This window comes from Myodes glareolus, chromosome 10 (genome assembly GCF_982192425.1).
Source record: "Myodes glareolus chromosome 10, mMyoGla1.1, whole genome shotgun sequence".
In the NCBI taxonomy this organism is placed as follows: domain Eukaryota; kingdom Metazoa; phylum Chordata; class Mammalia; order Rodentia; family Cricetidae; genus Myodes; species Myodes glareolus.
The window spans coordinates 66,078,979-66,099,153 of record NC_142035.1 but is presented as its reverse complement, the minus strand read 5'-3'; the positions used below and the strand labels follow the sequence as shown (position 1 = coordinate 66,099,153).

General features: G+C 42.3%; 1 protein-coding gene across 1 annotated transcript in view; it reads right to left on the bottom strand.

Annotated features, from left to right (window-relative positions):
* Positions 1-20,175, bottom strand: part of Ryr3 (ryanodine receptor 3) — a 369,298-nt gene that overhangs the window by 45,593 nt on the left and 303,530 nt on the right. Inside the window, exons 69-74 of the mRNA XM_087910876.1 lie at positions 12,981-13,068; positions 12,767-12,859; positions 4,195-4,365; positions 3,858-3,917; positions 1,046-1,177; positions 484-596 (exon numbers count right to left, since the gene is read on the bottom strand). Coding sequence (XP_087767002.1) covers positions 484-596; positions 1,046-1,177; positions 3,858-3,917; positions 4,195-4,365; positions 12,767-12,859; positions 12,981-13,068 — 657 coding nt within the window. The remainder of the gene's footprint in view (positions 1-483; positions 597-1,045; positions 1,178-3,857; positions 3,918-4,194; positions 4,366-12,766; positions 12,860-12,980; positions 13,069-20,175) is intronic.

Below are 20,175 nucleotides of genomic sequence, written 5' to 3'. Positions count from 1 at the left end.
TGGGATTACAGGCATGTGCCACCGCAACTAGCTCCCCCTTCCCTCATCTTGATGGTAAATGCACTGTGATGGAGGATTCTTAGGCTACATTTTGCTCTGTTGAGGAATAGTAAATTTTGTCATATCTCCTAGTGTCTGAGCAGGGAAATGATGGAATTTGGGCTAGGTGCTTTAGAAAACAGCTCCCCTTTCCCAGAAGCCTTTACGCTGTCACAAAGACTCCTCTGCCAGCAAAAGCAGAGAGCCTCATATGTGCTGAGAGGCTGTGAAGGCCCAGGGTGAGGCACTCTTACCTGCTTCCATACTTACCTTGATTGCTTAGTAGACCATTATACCATGCCGTCTGCAAGGTGCCACGAGCTAAGGATCCCAACTTTTATAGTTAGGATTAAGATTAAGGGCCATAGAGAGTTCAGCTATGGGAGTAACAGCTTAATTCCTATCACTGGCTCACCTGGCAGAAAATAATGATGGAGTACCTACCTGGGTAAATTGTAGAGAGGAGCCATCCTAAAACAGGCCACCACTGCCCGTTTCCGTTGCTTTGACAATAATTTGTGCCACACAGCCTTTTTGGACCTCAAAGGCTGTTCCACCTAAGGAGGAATCACACAGTAGGCCTATCTGAATGGCAGACTGAGTAGCTCAGACAAACTCTAGGATAATTTTGGTTTTACAACTGAAGTTAGCAAAAATGTTCCCAGCAGTAAGCCATTCTTGTGTGAAGGTCTTATTTATTTTATTTTATTTTATTCTTATTTCCCCAAATGCCACTAGACATTTATTGCTTTTTTACAAATGGCAAAGAACTGGGAAAAAAAACTATTTTGAATTCATAGCAAGAACTTGTGAACAGTTCAGGGAAAAGCTGAGGGCAGGACGGCTTTGAGGTGCCAGGCCACACTTGGGGGGTGATGTGGGCTAAAATTTGGTGGTTGCCTTTTGCCTCAAGAGGTCTCCTGCAATTGAGAGCCGAGCGCAGGGAAGAATTATCTATCCTCCGGGGCAGTCTTGCTCACTCACTCCTCAGAGCAAACCTCCGTACCTGCTCCAGGTGGAAGAGAGCGGCTGAGATCCTCTGCACTCGCTCCACCGTCTTTTCCGGATTAGAAGGTTCTTCGTTCCTCAGAACATCTTTGTAGAGGTTCAGTTGCCATTTCACAGCTGGGTCATCTGACTGAAAGTTGAAGCACAGCTGTGAGACACACAGTGTCTGTACCTCTAGGGCTAAGGGATACTTCAGACCTAGCAGGGTTCCATATAATGAGGCTCGGTTGAGCATACTTCCTTTACCACCTTGGCTAATCCCACCGATCCAGACTAAGACCACTATCACAGTTGAAAGCCAAAACTGAAGCAAGTGTTAATTGAATCCTGGCCAGATGGATGGGCTCTAAGCAGGTCCATAGCTAGGTTCCTGGGAAATGGCCCTGAATCATAGTTTGTAGCGGCATAAGAAGGAAAGCCCGTAAGTCATCGCGTTTCCCATCAGGTCCAATCAGGGACAAGTACGCATCCAGATGGACTCCAGCCTGTGAACCTCCCGCCACATGTGATCAAGTACATCGGTGCAGATGGGTCAACCTTGTTTAGGGAAATGAAAACCATGTGGCTGGTTATCTGCAATTAACAATGGCCTTCAGCATTTCAGGAACTGTCTTTGAGCAAGGTCTTGCAGATCAGAGGCATTTTTGTTTCATGGATCTCTTGGGAATAGTAATTAAAACTTAACTTAAAATGTAACTTTGGCTCTAACACCTTCCTCCCCTTTCCCTTCCCTCCAGCCCTCTTCTATTTTAAGAATGTTATGTGTTTATTTATGCGTCTCTGTGTATAACTCTGTGAGTATATGACACGTGAGTCTGGGTGTTTGCGGATGCCAGGAGAGCATGCTGGATTCCCAGGAACTGGAGTTATAAGGACCTGTGAGCTGACTGATGTGGGTGCTGGAAGCCAAATTTGAGATTTCAGGGAGAGCAGCAGGTGCTCTTAACTGCTGAGCCAGCCTCCACTCTTTCTTATATCCTACAACAGATAGTTGCTATTATGAACTTCATATTCCCATCCCTTTATCTCTTTGCGTTACATTTTGAATGATTTCTAAAAAGCAATCTTCCAATTTATCAACTCTGTTTGGCTATGGAACTTAGATTAAGGTTTAAATTTCAAGACTATCTGTAGAATCCTTATTTATTTTTTTTTTTTGGTCAAACCCATTTCCCTCTTTTTAAAGAACATTCTGATTTTTTCCCCAGATTCTATTGCTTCCTTTGTCTGCCTAAATGTTTTGACTGTATTTGTCTCTAAGCTCCTTTCTGTTAGTGCGTTGCTTGGGTTACCCAGCTGGAGCATTTCCTGACATTTTCTGAATCTTCTGAGCCCATTTCCAGGGATGGCTTTGTTTACTTGCCTTCCACCCATGTGTTAGTAAGTAGAGACCCTCCAAGTGGTTTCTTGGTTGATTGTCTCTGAAGGAGACAGATGAGTTTCTCTGTCTCAAAACTAATTTGGTTCAAGACTCATACCCAGCATTTATGATGGGATAGGCAACCAGCCCTCTATTTCTCTTCCTCTAAAGTTGCTACAACTCCAGCCCTAAGGCATGCATCTGACTGGAGCACCCGAGTTCTCTCCAGGAGGCTGGTTTTCCTTGTGACAGGGCAAGATAGTGCAGAGGTTCCTCCATCTTGTATTTTAGCGGAGGCCATTTCAGGTTTAACTAGAATTTGATCTCCTTACAAAGAATTCTACGGAAAACTACTCAACTGTCTTCTAGGAACCCAAGGTCAGCATGTCCTCATTAACTTCTCTTAGAGTCTGTGAAACTGCCTGTTAGTACAGGAACCCCCCTCCAGCTAACTGCTTATCCTAGCTTCTGTTAATACTGTTTGCTACAAACTGCTTGCTTTTACAAAGTTTCCTAGAGCTTCAGAGTGAGGTGCCAGGATGTGGCTTCTGCCTTTGAAAACCCTTGTTCTGGACACACTTGGCTGGGGCCCTAGCTGCCTGGAATGAAGACTTTGAATTGGCTATGCACTGTGACTGAGTGGCCATCTCTGCTGGGCTCCCCGTAGCAACCCTACTGCTAAGAGCTAGAGCCTCTTAGTTTTTGGCAGTTAGTATTTTTTTTTGTTTTGTTATTTGCTTCCCTCCCTCAAGTATTTTATCTCCCATGACTATACATTTGGGAGGGAATGAATCAGTGGTTTTGCTTTCTTCATTCTCATGTTAGGGCATAATATACTTTGAAAACAGAATTAAAGAGTAGAGAAATTTCAAGTTGCTTTTAAATTCTAGCTCTCATTTTCTTACTCTTTTTTTCCCCATGACACAGACTTATTTTGTTTAAAAAAAAAATCTCCAGAGTGGCAGGTGTTAAAATGTCCTCCCAAGTGCCTCTTTCCCTGGTCAACAAATCTAGTAGTCCATACATTTCGAGGCACCTGCCTCGATGGCTTGATATTCTTTTAGTAGAATGTTTGACACCCACTTATCAGAGGCCTCTTTGCTATGGCGCTTAGCCTCCCCCCCAACCCCACAGAACTTTCTGTAGCCCAGGCTGTGTTCAAATTTGCTATCATAACCAACACTGGCCTTGAACTCCTGATCTCCAGGCCTTTGCCTCCTATCCGTGGCAATTAAACTGTTCTTAGAACTCATCTTAAAACATGAACAAGGTGTGGGGTATTAATACATTCATAATATTAGCACTTGGGAGACTGAGGCAAGAAGGTCTCCACTTTCAGGCTAGCCTGGGCTACATAGCAAGACTCTAGCTTAACAGTCAGAGAGACAAATACAGCAGACGGGTCCTGCAGGCAGCGGTCACGGGGCAGCCTGGGAGAGGAAGCGGTCACCTTTTCCTGCAGGTGCAGGTTATTCCGCAGATGTTCCTTGACCTCTTCATCGGTGTCCCTCTGTGGAAAGATGCTAAATTTTATTCCTAAGGAACACAGTGGAAAAGCCAAGCAGGATGTGGGAAGTATAGGGAGTTAGTGCACAATTTAACTGGGATCTTTCTTAGAAGAATGAAAGGAGAGAGGTGAAGGAGACTTACCCCAAGTTACTGACTTCCAGACAGCTTTTCCCTCAGCCCCCACCCTCCCCTCACAGGAGCACCCCTTTAGAGGCTGAGTACCGTCCGCTCCCCACAGCCTGTCCTCTGCGCTCAGCCTGACCGCACAGGCAGCTTACACAGCTGTATCGGGATTTTGCCAGCGAGATGAGCTCCTGGTCGCCTGGAGTACACATGTTCAGACCAATGGGTAGCATTTTCTTGAGAGCAGCCACGATGAGGGAGGTCTGGATGGAATACAAGTCTCCTCGCCTCTTTGTCTTCTTCCGTTCCTGGTCCTGTCCTCCAGACTAGGAGATGATGTTGAGATAAAGAGAAGGGCTCAGTGACTCTCTGAAAGGAACTGCCTCAGCTCAGGGGTAGCTTGCTTCCTTGAGGCCCTGTCCGTACAGGCTGGGCCTTACTACATTTCAAAGAACAGTAAAAAAACAAAAACAAAAAAAAGTGTTAAGCAAAAACAAACCAGTGGTCATGAAAGACCAGCCCAAACCCGAGCCTTGGCTTCCGTACATGCACACAAAACCACAGTAGCTAGACACACAGCACAGACACCCAGAGTCCTTGCTTCCTCCCTTCTGCACCAAATGGACAAGAATCACAACGAAAAGAATGATTTTTACAACAGGGAAAAAACTCCGACAAAGAACAGCTCCCTACCACTGGGCACGGGTACGGGTCCTGGGCACTGGGCACGGGTCCTGGGCACTGGGCATGCGGAAGAGCGCCCCCACAGCACCAGTGGCCTGTTTCCAGGGCCAAAACTGGTGTTTTACAGCATGGGCCTTCCACATAGCCTCTCTATTGTTTCTTACAGGGAAACCTACAGTAGGACGGCTTCAGCCTCTGGCTGGGAGGAAGGTGTGGGAGAAATTATATGTGAAATAAAGGATAACAAATAACCCCCTAGCCCTATGGGAGTTGTGAGTTTAGTTTTATTTTTTAATTTTGCATATTTACACTTACATGTGTCTCTGTGTGGGTGTGAGCACATGAGTGAAGAATCCACAGAGGCCAGAAGAGGGTGTCGAAACTCCTGGAGCTGGAGTTCCAGGATGCTGGAAACTGTCTGAGGTCCTCTGAAGGCCCAGCAAGTGCTCTTTACTGCTGAGTGAGGAGAGCTTTGAGACTTGGTTTTGTTTGGGCCTTGCCATTCTTGTCAGAGTTCACTCAGCTAAGTATTAGTGGTTTTGTTCCCCCAGTTTTGTTTTTGTTGTGGTGGTAGTTGCAGTTTGTGTGTGTGTGTGTGTGTGTGTGTGTGTGTGTGTGTGTGTTTGGTTATCTCGAAAGAGGTCTCACTATGCAGTCCATCCTGGTCATGGATTTGTGCCTTTACTCCTAGGATGACAGGTATAAAATACATACCTGGCTCTAAGTGGGACGTGTGAGAGAGAAATCCGACTGGCTTCACAATAGAGGACGGAGCTCGCAAACAAGCAATTGAAAATGCTCAGCCCCCATAGCGTAGCACATGGTGGAGGTCTGGGTAGGTTCAGGGGACAAGATGCTATAGCGACCTGTTTTTGTGTTGCCATGGCTGGCAGAGCAATGCTGACCACGTGATGCTCTGCTTGATAGACTTTTCCTCAGCGGAGTAAGCAGCTGATACAAACAGGGAGGGCTTTAGTCAGGGCCCATGCTGAGGGAAAACTGGTTTTGCTTCAAGAATGTGTCTGCTAAAATGCAGTAGCAGCAGTGCAGCTTACGACGACATGCACACAGAGCCCTGTGTCCCTGCTCCCTCCCCCTAGAAGTGGCACCTCAGGCCCATTTGTGAGATATGCATTTTCTTTTTTCCTTTTATGTTTTAAATGTATTTTATTTTACATGTATGAGTGTTTTGCATGTATGTATGTATATATGCATCATGACTGTGTACCACGTGTGTGTCTGGTGAAGTCAGAGATGTCAGAAGAGGGCATCGGATCCTCTGGATTAGATGGTTGTGAATTACTATGTGGGTGCTAGGAACTGAACCCAGGTAACAAATGCTCTTAACCACTGAGTCAAATCCAAAGCCCCAGAAATGTGCTTTCTAGAGAACAGTTCGGATTAATTCTGCCTTTGGATCAATGGCTATGTTCCAATGTGTGAAAGAGATTCCTAATGATGAATGACACTCGATTGGAAGTGTTATTTTCCCACTTGGCTATGCACGCAGCACTTCCAGATGGTTATATTACCAATTTGGAAATCAGTTTGATGAAAGGGAATTGCAGAGATACTCTGTCTCAGGACTCCAAAACCACAAGTCAGCCCCATGATGCATGTTAGAAGGGCAGTAACGTGTATGAGAAGGGAAGAGGAGATGCTGAGGACCAGAGGCCTCTCACATCCCAGAACAGCAGAATGTGAAGGGTGCTTCACACGACACTGCAAGCTCTGGTGCTCACTGAGCCCCCTAGCTTCCTTCTGGTTCTACCATCAAGTGGAGAATGCCAGCAGCAAAGTTCATCACCTAAACTATCCATTAAGGGTGGAATCTGGCTATATACATATGAACTACACAGTATCATGTATGTGTAAATGTGAACAATAACATACAGCACATGGGTAAATATGCCAAAATGTAATTGTGGATTTGATATAGAACTTAAATGATTTCCCAGTTAGTCTCTGCTTAATTTTTACCTGTATCCTATTCTAAGCATAATGTCTACATGTATGACTTCGATACACCCGAAGCATAAATAGAGCATTTCCAGTCCTCAGAACAAGCTTGAAATAGTTTAGGACTGAAACCATGATGCTCAGGGATCTTGAGTTTTTTGAGGTCACGCAGTAAGAAAGCATCTGAGATGTCACCCAGATGCAAGTCTGTCTTGCCAAGGCTCCATTTCTCTTTTCTGCAAACTGCATGTGAACTGGCTCTTACATGCCTCCCATTCTCCACCACATCCCTTGGGTCTGGGGGTTTGGAACAATAGCATTAGATACTTCTTAGTAGACAGACTTCTTAGTAGACAGAAGGGGAAGAATGCCTACACAAACTTCAGGAACAATCGGAAACTTATTCCATCACGTCTACATTTTGTGCAAAAGCTTAAGGTTATCTGCTGATTTCAAACTTGAGTTCATCCCTGGGAGACTCTCCTTGAATCATGGGAGCTTGAATCGGAGGCGGAGCATGTACAGTGTGAAAGAGCTGGGGCCACTAACAGAAATTAGAAATGTGAACTTGGTGCCAAGGCAGAAGAGTGAGGCTCTGAGTTCCCCGATTCCTGCCCATCCTCCCTATCCCTGGCAGTGTGGTGGCTATGCAACTAAGAGCATAGGCATTTGGGGAAGGGAGCAGAAATAGCAAGGAGACCTCAGTTAAAGCAAGGCTTGCCTGGCTTCCCCATTCCAAGGGTGGATAAGCCGGCATTCACTCTCGGACAGGCGGTTGTCTTCCCCGGGTACCCACTGTGTGGAGGGGGACAGAGCGTGGCACCTTTAATACTAGGACAGAAAAGACACATCATGCATTTAACCTGTACCTTTACTTGCATGGCCTGTGTGGAAAGACAAAGGGAAAGAAACAAGGAGAGGAGTCAGTCAGTGAAAGCAGGGATCCAAAGCATCAGGCGGCATGTTAGTCACAGCTTCTTGGGCCCAGTTGCTCAGTCAGCAGCACAGATACTCAACAGTTCATGTAAGCATAGCCTGAAGGCTGAGGGGAAGTTAGAGTGTAGGTCCATTTGTCTGCCAAGAATTATATACATCCTCATCAAGCGCTTCCGGCCTGGGAAGAAGTTACCTTAGAGACCCGCCTTCCAAAGTGTATGCTCTGTAGATCCCACCCATAGAGCAGCTACTCGCAGTAACTCTACATCTACAGAGTCTCCTCTTCTACTTCCTGTAACCGCAGGGGGCTGCAGATAATTTGCAGGTACCCAAAGACCTCAGGTTTTAATTCCTCCTACCCACCATATTAAACTGCTCCAGCAGACTCCAGCAGACTCCAGCAAACCAGAGAATCAAGTTAAGGACAATGCCTTTGCTTCTGCTAGAAAGTCTGCTATGAATATATATGTATTAATATGTGTATAAATATATGTATTTAATATATATTAAATCTTTTCAAAAAACTTTAAATTATCTTTATTTAAGTTCATTTCATGCATTTGATGTACAAAACATCAGCCTAATGTGCTGTTTTACCCACTTTTTATATTTAAAATTTTTTCATATAATATATTTTGATCATATTCTTTCCCCTTTCCTAATTCCTCCCAGATCTTCCCTACCTTTCTCTCTCTTAAATAAAAAAAAAAAACTAAAACCAAAACCAAACATGGAAACAAAACAAAAATTGGAATCCTTTTTGTGTTGACTATTTGTAATTATAAAAATTTATTTTAAAAATTACTGGAAGGGCCGGGCTGTACATAGCTCACACAAGGCCCTGGCTTCCATCCTAAGCACTGAAATCAAAGGAGCAAAAACAGAGCAAACAATGTTGACAATGGAGAGACCATACTAAACTTTTGGGCTGGGCATGATGACCCACACCTTTAATGCCAGCCCTGGAAGTAGGGGAAGAGTTCAAGGACAGCTTGGGCTACATGATAGAATGTGAGGTCAGCCCAGACTGCATAGAAAGACACGGACGGTCTCTAAACACAGAGAGGAAAGGAGAGGAAAATAAGAGAGAGGGGGTTTCTGGGAGTAAGTAGACTGTCCAGAGTGATGTGGGATCACTCCACAACCTAAACAACAGAGCCTCTCCCTTCTTACACTGCAGCTTTAAGTCAAGGTTCCTACATCCCAAAGGCTATGCCTTTATTCTTCACATATTGCCAAGATTAATTATCACATGTTAATTCCCGAATTCTGGTTCCTATGCCCTCAAGTAATTTTCCTTATCCCTTCACAGGTCATAAACCGCAGCATTACCTTATGATAAAACAAGTGACTTGCTGTGTAGACCTTAAGGGGAAAAACAAACCAAACCAGACTTTGCAGCCTTCATGTTTTTTTTGAGATGTGGGGGTTTGATGAATATATGTTGCCTGGTGTTGTCTGTGCCAACAGAGCGCAGGGGGCTCTCATCAGGCTTTTGATCAAAGGCAGACCTGCACTGTGGGAAGTCCTTACACCATCTAGAGGGTAAGCCAAGTTAATGGAAGTCAATTCAATATGAGATGTTAGAGGAAAGAAGAATTTCTAGAAATCAGTCTGAGAAATAGGGATGGGAGTGGAGGGGGAGAAAGGGAGAACATGCAAACGGAGAATCAAGAACAGGAGAAAGAGAACAGATAGGAGGGAAGGGACAGAGAGTAGGGGAGAAAGGGTAAGCATGTATGTGAGAGAGAGGGGTGAAGGACGGGAGAGAGAGAACACAAGTGCACGAATGGGAGAGACTTCAAAAGTGTAAGACAAAGGAAAGAGAAAGGATGCAGAGGGAGGAAGTAAAGGAGAATGATGCATGTGTGTGTATGTGTGTATATGTGTGCATATATGTGTATGTGTGCATGCGTGTGTATGTATGTGCACATGTGTGTATGTGCATGTGTGTATGTGTGCATATGTGTATGTGTGTATATATGTGTATGTGTATATGTGTGTGTGCCTGTGTATATTTGTGTCTATGTGTATGTATGTGTGTGTATGTGTGTGTAAATGTGTATGTATGTGTATATGTGAGCAAAAGTCACACGATTTTGATCAAATATATCTTCTTAGACAATTCCTGTCCTTTTTCTTTTTTTTTTTTTTTTTTTTTTTTTTTTTTTTTTTTTTTTTTTACTTCTTTTTCCTTTTATTTTATGTTGGGGTCTCCTGTCCTTTTTCAACTCATTTCAAAACACATCCTAGTTCTTGGATTTTTGTGGTGTATTTTAGTGCTTACAATATTGGTCAAGGACTGGCTAGCATTTCTTTGGCTGGCTTAACATTTCTTTTGTTAGATGGCGTTCTAACTTACCATTCCCCTCTGAGGAAGCTGCTGCCACATCACCAGAAAACAAAGTACATTTAAAAACCAAACCAAACCAAATCAATTTGCTCAACTAGTCACATTAGCTTAACATATATTCACAAACTGGAGCTTTATAAACAAAATATACAATGAGCTTTCAGAAAGGAAATGTGCTTGAGCTGCCAGCAAAATAATGTCTTTGAAAGGATCTTCAGTTAATTTTGGGTGGGAACGGCATGGCCCACTGTATATTTCTGTGTTTCCTTGTCATCAACATGGCTTATGCAGTGTATGACATGCAGCATTCATGGATGGAAACCTCCACCAAGGCCGCCATATGCACCCAAAACAACTTCATTTCTACAACGCCAGAATGCAACTAAGAACAGAGACAAATGCAAGCCCACGTGACAGGTGCCCACTCAGAGCAGGGAGCAGAGAACATCTGATCATACAGGAGCAAGGGCAAGAGGAATTCTACCGATACGAAAGAAAATCACTTCTCTTGCTTCCCGTATGTAGTTCTCTGTTCTCAGATACCAGAAATGGCTATTTATTGGAGGTAATGTATCTATCTTAATGTGTTCATTAAATGATATTTTATCTGGCAGGTACTGATGAAGACTGACTTAACTAGAGTCTCTTAGTAGAACCTAGAAAAGTCAGATAGCAAACCCAACCCCTATATACAGATTGAAAAGATGAATTCTGAGGATTTAAGTGAATGAAGCAAAGCCCCAGTGAGCAGTTCAGTCGAGGGCATGACTTTCTCCTTGCTGTTTCTTGTCTATTTGCTATTATTTTCTCTGTCCTAACTCAGGCAACAGAGACAGTGTGAATATATAAGGCTCAGAAACTATCAGCATAGAATGTCAGTGGAAATGGAGGTTCTTCCAAAAATGAACCTTTCCAAGAGGGACGATATCCATGTCTTGAACATGATCATTCTGACCAAGCAAATGCTCTCCCTTCCTTATTCAACATTGTGAATGATCCAAGCAAATGTCCCCTTTCCTCATTAGCATTGTGAATGAAAAAAATGTTTTATTAGTTTGTTAGTGCATGAGTTGAGTTAAGAAATGGTTTTCCGTTGCCTCATTCATTTATAAACTCAAGGACCGGGAAGAACCATTCATCACCAGAGGGCTGAGATGGCTTTTCCCGTTCCTATGCATCAGGGATCCAAATACTTATATCAGATTGTTATGGATGCTAACTGGGTCAGTCCTGAGCCAGAGGATCAACCCAGTGTAAAAAGATAGCATGGGTCTGCTTGGGATTCATTGACTTTCTGCAAGAAGTTGGGTTAAAGGACAGTTCATGATGGCCGCAAGACCCTGCAAAAGAAACTTAGATAAGCTGGAATCTTAGGAAGCTGGGAAACCTGGGCTTGTGTTCCTCAAGTGAGCAGCTATGCCCATCAACAGGCGAATGTTAAAAAAAAAAATGTGAGAAACCAGATAAGTGTATGTAAAGGACTAGAGGAGACACCATAAGATGCCTTTCCAGCCAAGATTCTCCTCAAATATAATCTCGCTGATCTGCATATGAGCAATTTTCAATGTCAACTTTATTAGGCAGCTTATGTTCAAAGTGTACTCTGGTGCATACTAGAGCGTAGATTGAAAATGTTACAGTCAAATTTTGGATACTAGAAGAGTGTTAGCGTTAAAAGAGATGAAAGACAGAAGAGGCAGTGCGGAGTAGCGGCAGTTGATCAGAGCTAGTCGCCCCACTTGGTATAGCCCCAGGTACTTAAATTTTCATTGTGGTATCATAATAGCCTTTCTTGCAGTGACAAGACATGGGTCACCTGTCTGAAATGGTTACTAGAAAGATGTTGTAGGTCTTCCCTACAAGCCCATGTTTTCCTGCCTTGCCAAATCCGTCTTGGGTCCCAAGCACATTCCACTATTGTGTTCCTCATAGGCAGCACTGGCAACAATGAGAGGGGTGTCTCTCAGCTATCACAGGCTACTGAGCCTTGACATATAAGCCAAACCTCCCCAAGGCACAGTTCTTAGGGAAACAGAGCCAAGAGTAAGCCACCATGCTGATAAGAAGACATTATAGGTAAGAAGACTTGATTCTTGTGTGTGCAGCTGAAGCAGCGTGGCAGTGCATGGCTGTTTCTCTCCAGTCAAGACAATGAAGCTTCATTGTACAGAGCTCACGAGAAGGAAATGCAAGCCTACTTTGCCCACTTCTGTATCACAGTTCCCTTCCACAGGTTAGCCTTTTCCGCAGATAGTATAGTGACACACCCTCCTTCTAACATCTCCTGCAAGGAGATGGACAGACATTGGCTTTCTGAGTGAGAATGTCATGGGAAATGAACAAAGGCATTAAGAGGTCAGCACATCTGTAATAAAACAGATGTTGAAGTTCCAAACAGAAAGAAAACATGATGTCAGGATGTGTGGTGTGGAGGTGTGAAGGCATGGCCATTTCCTCCCAGCCCATCAGAAGGTTACTGCGTGTCTGCACTTTTGGAGTGTGGCTGTACTGGACACACTTCTGTCTTAAAACCAATCACAGGAACATCTGTTTGGAGACCTCTCAGATGCCTGGGGGCAAGGCTTGAGACTTAGATTTTCTATATATAAGCACCTATTTATTCACAAAACAGGATGACCATGCTTCTTCTGGAACATTTTAAAGAAATAGCAGTAGAGGCTGCTAGTTATATGGTGGAACCTAAGCTGGATGTAACACTAAAGGCCCACAGACTATGAACTAGATCCAAGAGGTCAAGATTCAACCACCCTTGACACAGACTCCTGAGGACTTACTTTTGACATCTTGCTTTTGCTGTCTCCGGTTAAAAATGCCAAGTTATTAATTTCATTTTGAATTACAAAGTTTTGCTCTTCCCTCTTGAAGTTCTAAAGAAGGCCAGGGTAGAGGAAGATTTAAAAGAAAAGAAAAGCAAGCATTAAAAGAAAGATTTTCGAGACCTATACCTGCCAAAACTGTTCAGAATCTAGAGTCCAAGTGTGTCCTTACGTGAGATTTACACCACAGAATGAAGACCTCGGCCACCATGCGGAAGAGCTGGTCAGAATCAGTGTCTGGGCTTTTGAGCCAGTTAGATCTGCATTGAGAAGCAAAGAGATAATGTAGGAAATTCAGTAGGGATTACAAATAGGCCCCACAAACAAAATCAGAATATGTTCAGTCAGGTAAAACCCATTTATTGCTGCAGGGAGGCCAGCCACAGGACAGCATAGAGCTGGAAAGCAATCCATGGCTTCAGCATATACTAGATTGTTCTATCTGAAAGAGTTAAGGAAAAAACACTCACACACTCTCTTGATGGCTTCCTTCAGACCCTTTCTTTAGTCTTCTTTTGCATACTCTATTTTTCTGGTGATTTCCTCTTTCATTCTTGATGTTTTCTTTTTAACTCTCACTCCTGATGTTTTCCTTCTAACTCATTTTAACTCTCTCATTCTTGATGTTTTCTTCTAGCCCATCTTAACTCTATTCTTGTTCTTACAGCTTAGATACCCCGGCAAAATCTTTCAGGCAATATAAAATTTACAATGTGCTTATTCTGTGTTTCAAGTGAATGATTATAATGAATACAGAACAAACAGTTAAAAAAAACAGCATGTTTTCCAAATCCCTTACATGATTAAACATTTTATGTATTATAGGTAAAAAGCAAATTATCCCAAGAACCCATGTACATTCATACCCAAGCACCTTGTTATAGATTAACCATGGGAGCAAGCAAGGTATTCTTCTCAGTCAGGTCTTTTACTGGCAGGCTACATTTTGCAGTTACAAAGAAAGGTCAATTACTTTATTACTTATCTTGAAAGGTAATTTTACAGGGAATCTTAAAGGAATCACAAACACAAACTTTTATATATGAAAAAGAATCAGTCAGCTCTACTTGAAATCTTTAGAGTACATACCCACTCATCAATAGTTTTTTTTTTTTAATATCAGGAGATTGAGGGCAGAAATGGGTATAAGGAATTAATCACCTTTGGTCATTAATCAATCAGCAAGGAGAGGTACGTCAGCTAGTAACAACTGAGCTGCTTTGTATTTTTGACCTCAGCTATGTGTCCTTGTGAGTCTTATATTATTTTCTGGCATTTTTCATCTCAAAGTTGTTAACAAAACATCTGATCTAACCTGAAGTTATTTTAAAGCTTTGTTTCAGCACACAAAACCTGTGACTGCATCTTTCAGCATTAAGAGAATTAGAGCCAGCCTGGCTCCTGGGGACTCAATTGTTTTTTTAAATCATTAACCCAAGTTACAGCCTATGCAGCTCCTTAGGCAAAACTCACAGTCCCTGGCTGTGTCGCATTTCCTGTATTTGTTTTTATTCATCAATTTCTGTGTAAGCTCACATTATTATTAACAACGAGACAATACAGTTTAGGGAGGAATCATCTTCATAATAAGTCACAGGTAAACATGCCCAGTAGAACGAGGTGTTTCTGTGAGATAAGCACATTATATTACAGGCAATGGGGGTCTCCCCACATCCTTCCAACCATATCAGATACCAGAGAAAGATAACAGCAACAAACATGTCAAGGCACAGCAGAAGCAAAAGACATTCCAGGGTCTGTGATCTCGGGGCCTTGTCTAACCAAGGTTGACCCATCAGAGAGTTTCCTCCTGGTGGACTGACACCTTGAACTTCAGTTGCCACCTACTGCTCCTCTGATGTGGCCACTGGCATGCATTACCATATGAAGACAATAATCCTTGTACATTAAGGTATGAGCTCAGAATTGGAATATACATCATTTGTACTTTAATCAAATTTTTCAAGAATTGTGGCAAAACAAATGTCTGACATTAACATGTCAAAATTGTCACCTTTTTTGTTTCTTCTGTAAAGGGTTAACCTGTAAGTTTGGAGATAGACTATCCCAGAGGCCTCATTGTAGAGAGATTTAATGAAAAAGCCTAGCAAACCTGTAAAAACACTGGTCACAATGGCATCCAGTTCTGCCCCTGGCATTTGTCATTGGAAAACCTCTGAATCTGAGCCTCATAAACATGTCAAGCCCAACACCTCTTACTTGGAATGTCAGTTCTTTGAAGGAAAGATTTAAAATGATTTAAATTGTGTGTGTGTGGAGGGGGGGTGCTTTTGAATGAGCATGCTTGCTGATATCAAGAGAGGGCACCAGATTCCCTGGAGCTGGAATTATAGATGGGTGTAAACTGCCAAATGTGCATCCTTGGAACTCAACTCAGTCCTCTGTAGGAGCTGTACTTGATTTTAACCATTTATCCAGTCCCTCAAAGCCAGTTTTCTGAGTGAAAAAAAAAAGTCTATCATTTAAACCGTCTTAACAGAAACCATATCTCTTTCTTGGGGTGTAGTGGGGAGGGGATGGTGGCAGGGGTGGGGTAGTAAGGACATTTGTTCTTGTGAGAACAACCTCGGTGTCATTTCTCTGTCTCTTACTGGCCTAAAATTCATCAAGTTGACTTGGATGACTAGCCAGCAAGCGCCAAAGATCAGCCTATCTTTGCATGCCCTTAAATAGAACAAAACAAAAACAAACACCAAAACCAACCACACTAAACTCCTATAGTTTCTGGGGATCATGCTTACAGGCAAGAACCTTACTAACTAAGCTGTTTTTCCAGTTCCAGAAACCAAATAGCTTTTTATAACCTCTTAAATGGCTTGGAAATTCTCTATAAATACATACTAATTTTTTTTCACTAGGTTGGGTTCAGAATAATGCAATAGTGACAAGACTAAATTAAGTCAAACTCTGTAAGTCATTTTCTATACATTGTCCTGTTCTTGGGTATCATGCATATTTGAACTAAGTTATGTTTCAAAATGGCAGGATGAGTGGTTATCTCTAAATATCTGCACAGAATGATTTAAAAACAAACACCAACCAAGCAACGAAGCAAACAAAATACTGCCCTTCTATTTAGCACTTTCATATCAAACATGGAGATTCTTCTTCCCATTAACCAACTACTCAGCTTTCCAGACATCAACTAACCAATTCAACCATGACATTGTCTGGAGTTATTACCCCACATACTAAAAGCTCAGCCCTATTTCATACTGTCCCCACTTCACACTCAAGCCTCAGAATGTGACCGCCTAGCTGTAAATTAGGGGTTTTGACAATTCTCTGAGTTTATAATTAACAAGAACAAATCATAGCTTAGGAAGTAACTTTACCTGTTATTAATAGTTTATCATAAATATAACCAAGGAACATGAAAGACATATTTAGGGCAAGATACTATGAATGAAAATTCCTGAAAAGAAGCTGTATCTGACCTGAACAAAAATTCCTGGAAGGAGTTTCTGTGTCTACAGAGACTGACGGACCAGTTGGAAATACAGTACTGTGGAGAGATTGGAATTTTGTAGGTTCAGAGGCTAATTACTTTATCTTGGTCTAGTTTTAGCCTTCTGGAACAGCCATTCCTTGCCCCTGTATCTGATTTAACACCTCATGATAATAAATAAAACCCCCCTAGAAGCTATTAACTTATCAGAACATTAGCGTCTCCAAATCCATGAGCTAAGGATGCCATCTGATAACATCTTGGGCCTCTGAAATAGCTCTCCCCACTTCCTTGCATCTGCCTCTCTGGTGTACCCACCAATGTATTTTAAAGTTGCCTTGGTTTATGTCTTTCTTAGTTCTGTAAAACTATAAAAAAAAAAACCCTGGGAAATGGTTTCTACGCTGGAGCATGGAAGTTGGGATGACCTAACTCTGTGTTCCTGGGCCATGACCACTCAAAATAGCTCTAGAAAACCATTATTTCCTTTAAGATGGGAGCTGTAGTTTTTACGTTGATAATATGGAAGAGGAGTCTGGGCATTCCAACCTATCTCCACGCACTTCACCTTCCAGGTTTCTCCATATTTCCCTCAATTGAGAAGGTCTCCAAATTCCAGAGTTTAGGGTTTTTAAAAGAGGCTTCGGTAGCATGTATTCGAATAGGTTCTTAATAACAAAAGCTCATAGTCAGATATTAGAGATCAGAGAAGCAGTGTAGCCAGTCACTAGAGAGACCTTTTACCTCTACCAATGCTCATACCCAAAGGGGTGATCCTGTCTCTATAAATCCTCAGACTGTATCTCCAGACTACATTCTCAGACTGTCTCCTCAGATTGCATCTGAGCTCCTGTCTCCTCTGGCCTTATATTTCTCTCTCCGCCCAGCTATATCACTTCTGTCTCTACCTCCCTTGTGCTGGGATGACTCCCAAGAACCGGGATTAAAGGTATGAGCCACTACTGCCCGGCTCTGTTTCTCTTTGAGATTGGATTAATCACTCAGGGTGGCCTTGAACTCACAGAGATTCCCTCTGCCTTTTGAATGATGTGGAATGTCCTTCTATATATGTGTTGCTTTTACTGGTTAATGAATAAAGTTGCTTTGGTCTATGACAGGGCAGAATATAGCCAGGCTGGAAGGTATATACAGAGAGTATGGGGAGTCAGGGGGATGACACATATCTGTGGAAGGAGACAGACGCTAGAACCTTGCCTGGGAAGCCACAGCCTCATGGTGATACACAGAATAACAGAAATGGGTTAATTCAACATGTAAGAAATACACTTAAGCTATTGGCCAAACAGTATTGTAATTAATATAGTTTCTGTGTGATTATTTCAGGTTTGAGCAGCCAGGAAATGAAAGAGCAGTCTCTGTTTACACCTGAATGCTAGGATTAAAGGTGTGAGCCAACACTGCCTGGCTTCTATGGCTATCTAGTGGCTTAGCTCTTCAGGAAAGCTTTATTTGTTAAATTATAAACAAAATGTCATGATAGGCTTCATTTCATAGTGTTATAGTTAGCTTCAGAGGTCAACCTGACATACCTGGAAAGGAGATGCTTCAATTGAGCAATTGCTTCTATCAGACTAGCTTGTGGGTATGTCTGTAGGGGTATTTGATGTAGAAGGGCCCAGCCTACTGTGGGAGGTACCATCCTTAGGCTGATGGGGCTGGGTTATATAAGAAAGGTAGCCAAACAAACCATGGAGAGTAAGCTTTTAAGCAGCCTTCCACCATGATTTCTGCTTCAAGCTCCTTTTGCTGGAGCTCCTGCCCTGGTCTCTTAATGATGAACTATAACTTGTAAGCTGAACCAAACCTTTCCTTCCCCTTTGTTGTTTTTGGCCATAGTGTTTATCATAGTAACAGGAAGCAAACTAGACACACAGGCATGGTTGGTTAAACCACTGGCTTTGGCGATGAACTCAGTCTCTAGCTCCTTTCTTCTGGAGAGTTCAAGAAGTTAGAGGGTAGGGCTGAAAGTTCCAAATCATGTGGCTGATTCTTCATGAGTGTGCACTCAAGTGTGGTGGAATGAGGCTCATTGTGAATAACAAAAGACAGTCCTATAACTCAGACAGTCCCAAGAACCTGAAAACCAGACTCCTATTTCTTTTTTTACAAAAAAATTATTTCTTTTATTGTGGAGATTATAATATAGTCACATCATTTTCCCTTTCATTTCCTCCCTTGAACCCTCCTATATACCCTCTTTGTTCTCTTTCAAAGTCATGGCCTCAGGCTATATAATGTACAGTCTATATAATGTACTTTCATGCATGTTTTTAGGACTGATCACTTGGTATTGGATAGTGAAGTGGTGTGTCTTCCCCGAGGATGGCTATTATTAAAATATAACTATAATGTAAAAGTTAAATTATATGGCTTTCTTATGGTAAATGAACAATTGGTTGCTGATGATAGTGCATGTCTTTAATTTCAGCATTTGGGAGGTGAGAGAGGCAAATCTCTATGAATTCATTGCCAACCTGATCTACATAGTGAGTTTCAGGCCAATCAGTACTGCATAATGAGGCTTTTTCTAAAAACAGAGAGAGAGAAAGAGAGAGGAGAGAGGGAGAGAGAGAGAGAGAGAAACATTTGGCTCTCACACATGATCTGAAAAACTTGTTGTTCCATGTCCCATGAAGAATATTATCAAAACAAATTATGGAGCTGGAGACAACAGCTCAGCAAGTAAAGTATGTGCAGTGTAAGAGTGAAGGCTGAAGCTTGAATCCCTAAAGCTCATGTAAAGTCAGGCTTGGTAGCACATGTCTGTAATCTCAATACTCTTACGACGAGATTGGAGACAGAGACAGGAGAATCCCTTGAAGCTCATGGGCTGGCTAGCCTAGAGTACTCAGTCAGAGGTGAATTAAAAAAGAACCCGTCTTAAACAAGGTGAGAGGCAGGGATGAACATCTGTGACTTCCATAAATGTTCCTACATTCACATATATACATGTGTACACACACACACACACACACACACACACACACACACACACACACACACAAAGGCCAGTTCTGGGAAATTTGAGTAATATTCCTAAGCAGCCTGATAGTCATGCCTAGTCAAGTAGAGCTCTATGCTAGGCAAGGAAGGGAAAAATTCTAGAGGTCAACTCACGTTTAGAGCCCCTTCCTTTTTTATCTCCTGTGAATCTCTATGGTCTTGAGGCTCTAGCCTCAAGAATATTATTATTATTATTATTATTATTATTATTATTATTATTGCTTTCAAATTCAACTACTGGCATCTTCTTTATATAATAGACACAATTTTGCATGCCCAGTACCCATCCTCCTTTTCTTCTGTAGTAGCAAGATCTTTCTTTGTTCAGAGTGTCACTCTTTCCCACTAAGTACTATGGTACTCCACACCCCTTAACCTACATCCAGAAACTGGCTAATGACGTTAAAGAATGGACTTCCTGGAAAGGTTCCCTGAGAAGACATCACACGGTGGAAAGTGTCTTTTTGCCTTTGCCTGTGAAATTTGCTTTAATCCTTCCTGATTAGAATGAAAACCCGAAGTCTGGATCTCTAATTGCCATATTAAAACATAAAGTATCTTTGGAGATGGAAGGCCATGGGAAAGATAAAGACAACGGTGTAAGGCTCCACAATGAGCAATCATACCGGCCATACTCTGTCTGCCTTTGGGTTTCTTTTATGTCTAATAGACTTCTCATCTCTTTAAGCAGTATAGTCACTCCATTACCTGTGGCCCAAATGCAATTCAAGTTTGAGGTTTGAGACTGATAAGCTCTTTGATTTCCTTCACATTGATTTTTTTTTTCCAGAATGCTTTCCCAGGGTTACATTTCTCGCTTTATCAGAACCACCAGCTGTTCATTCCTGTGGTGTTTTGGGTTTAAATGAGCTTT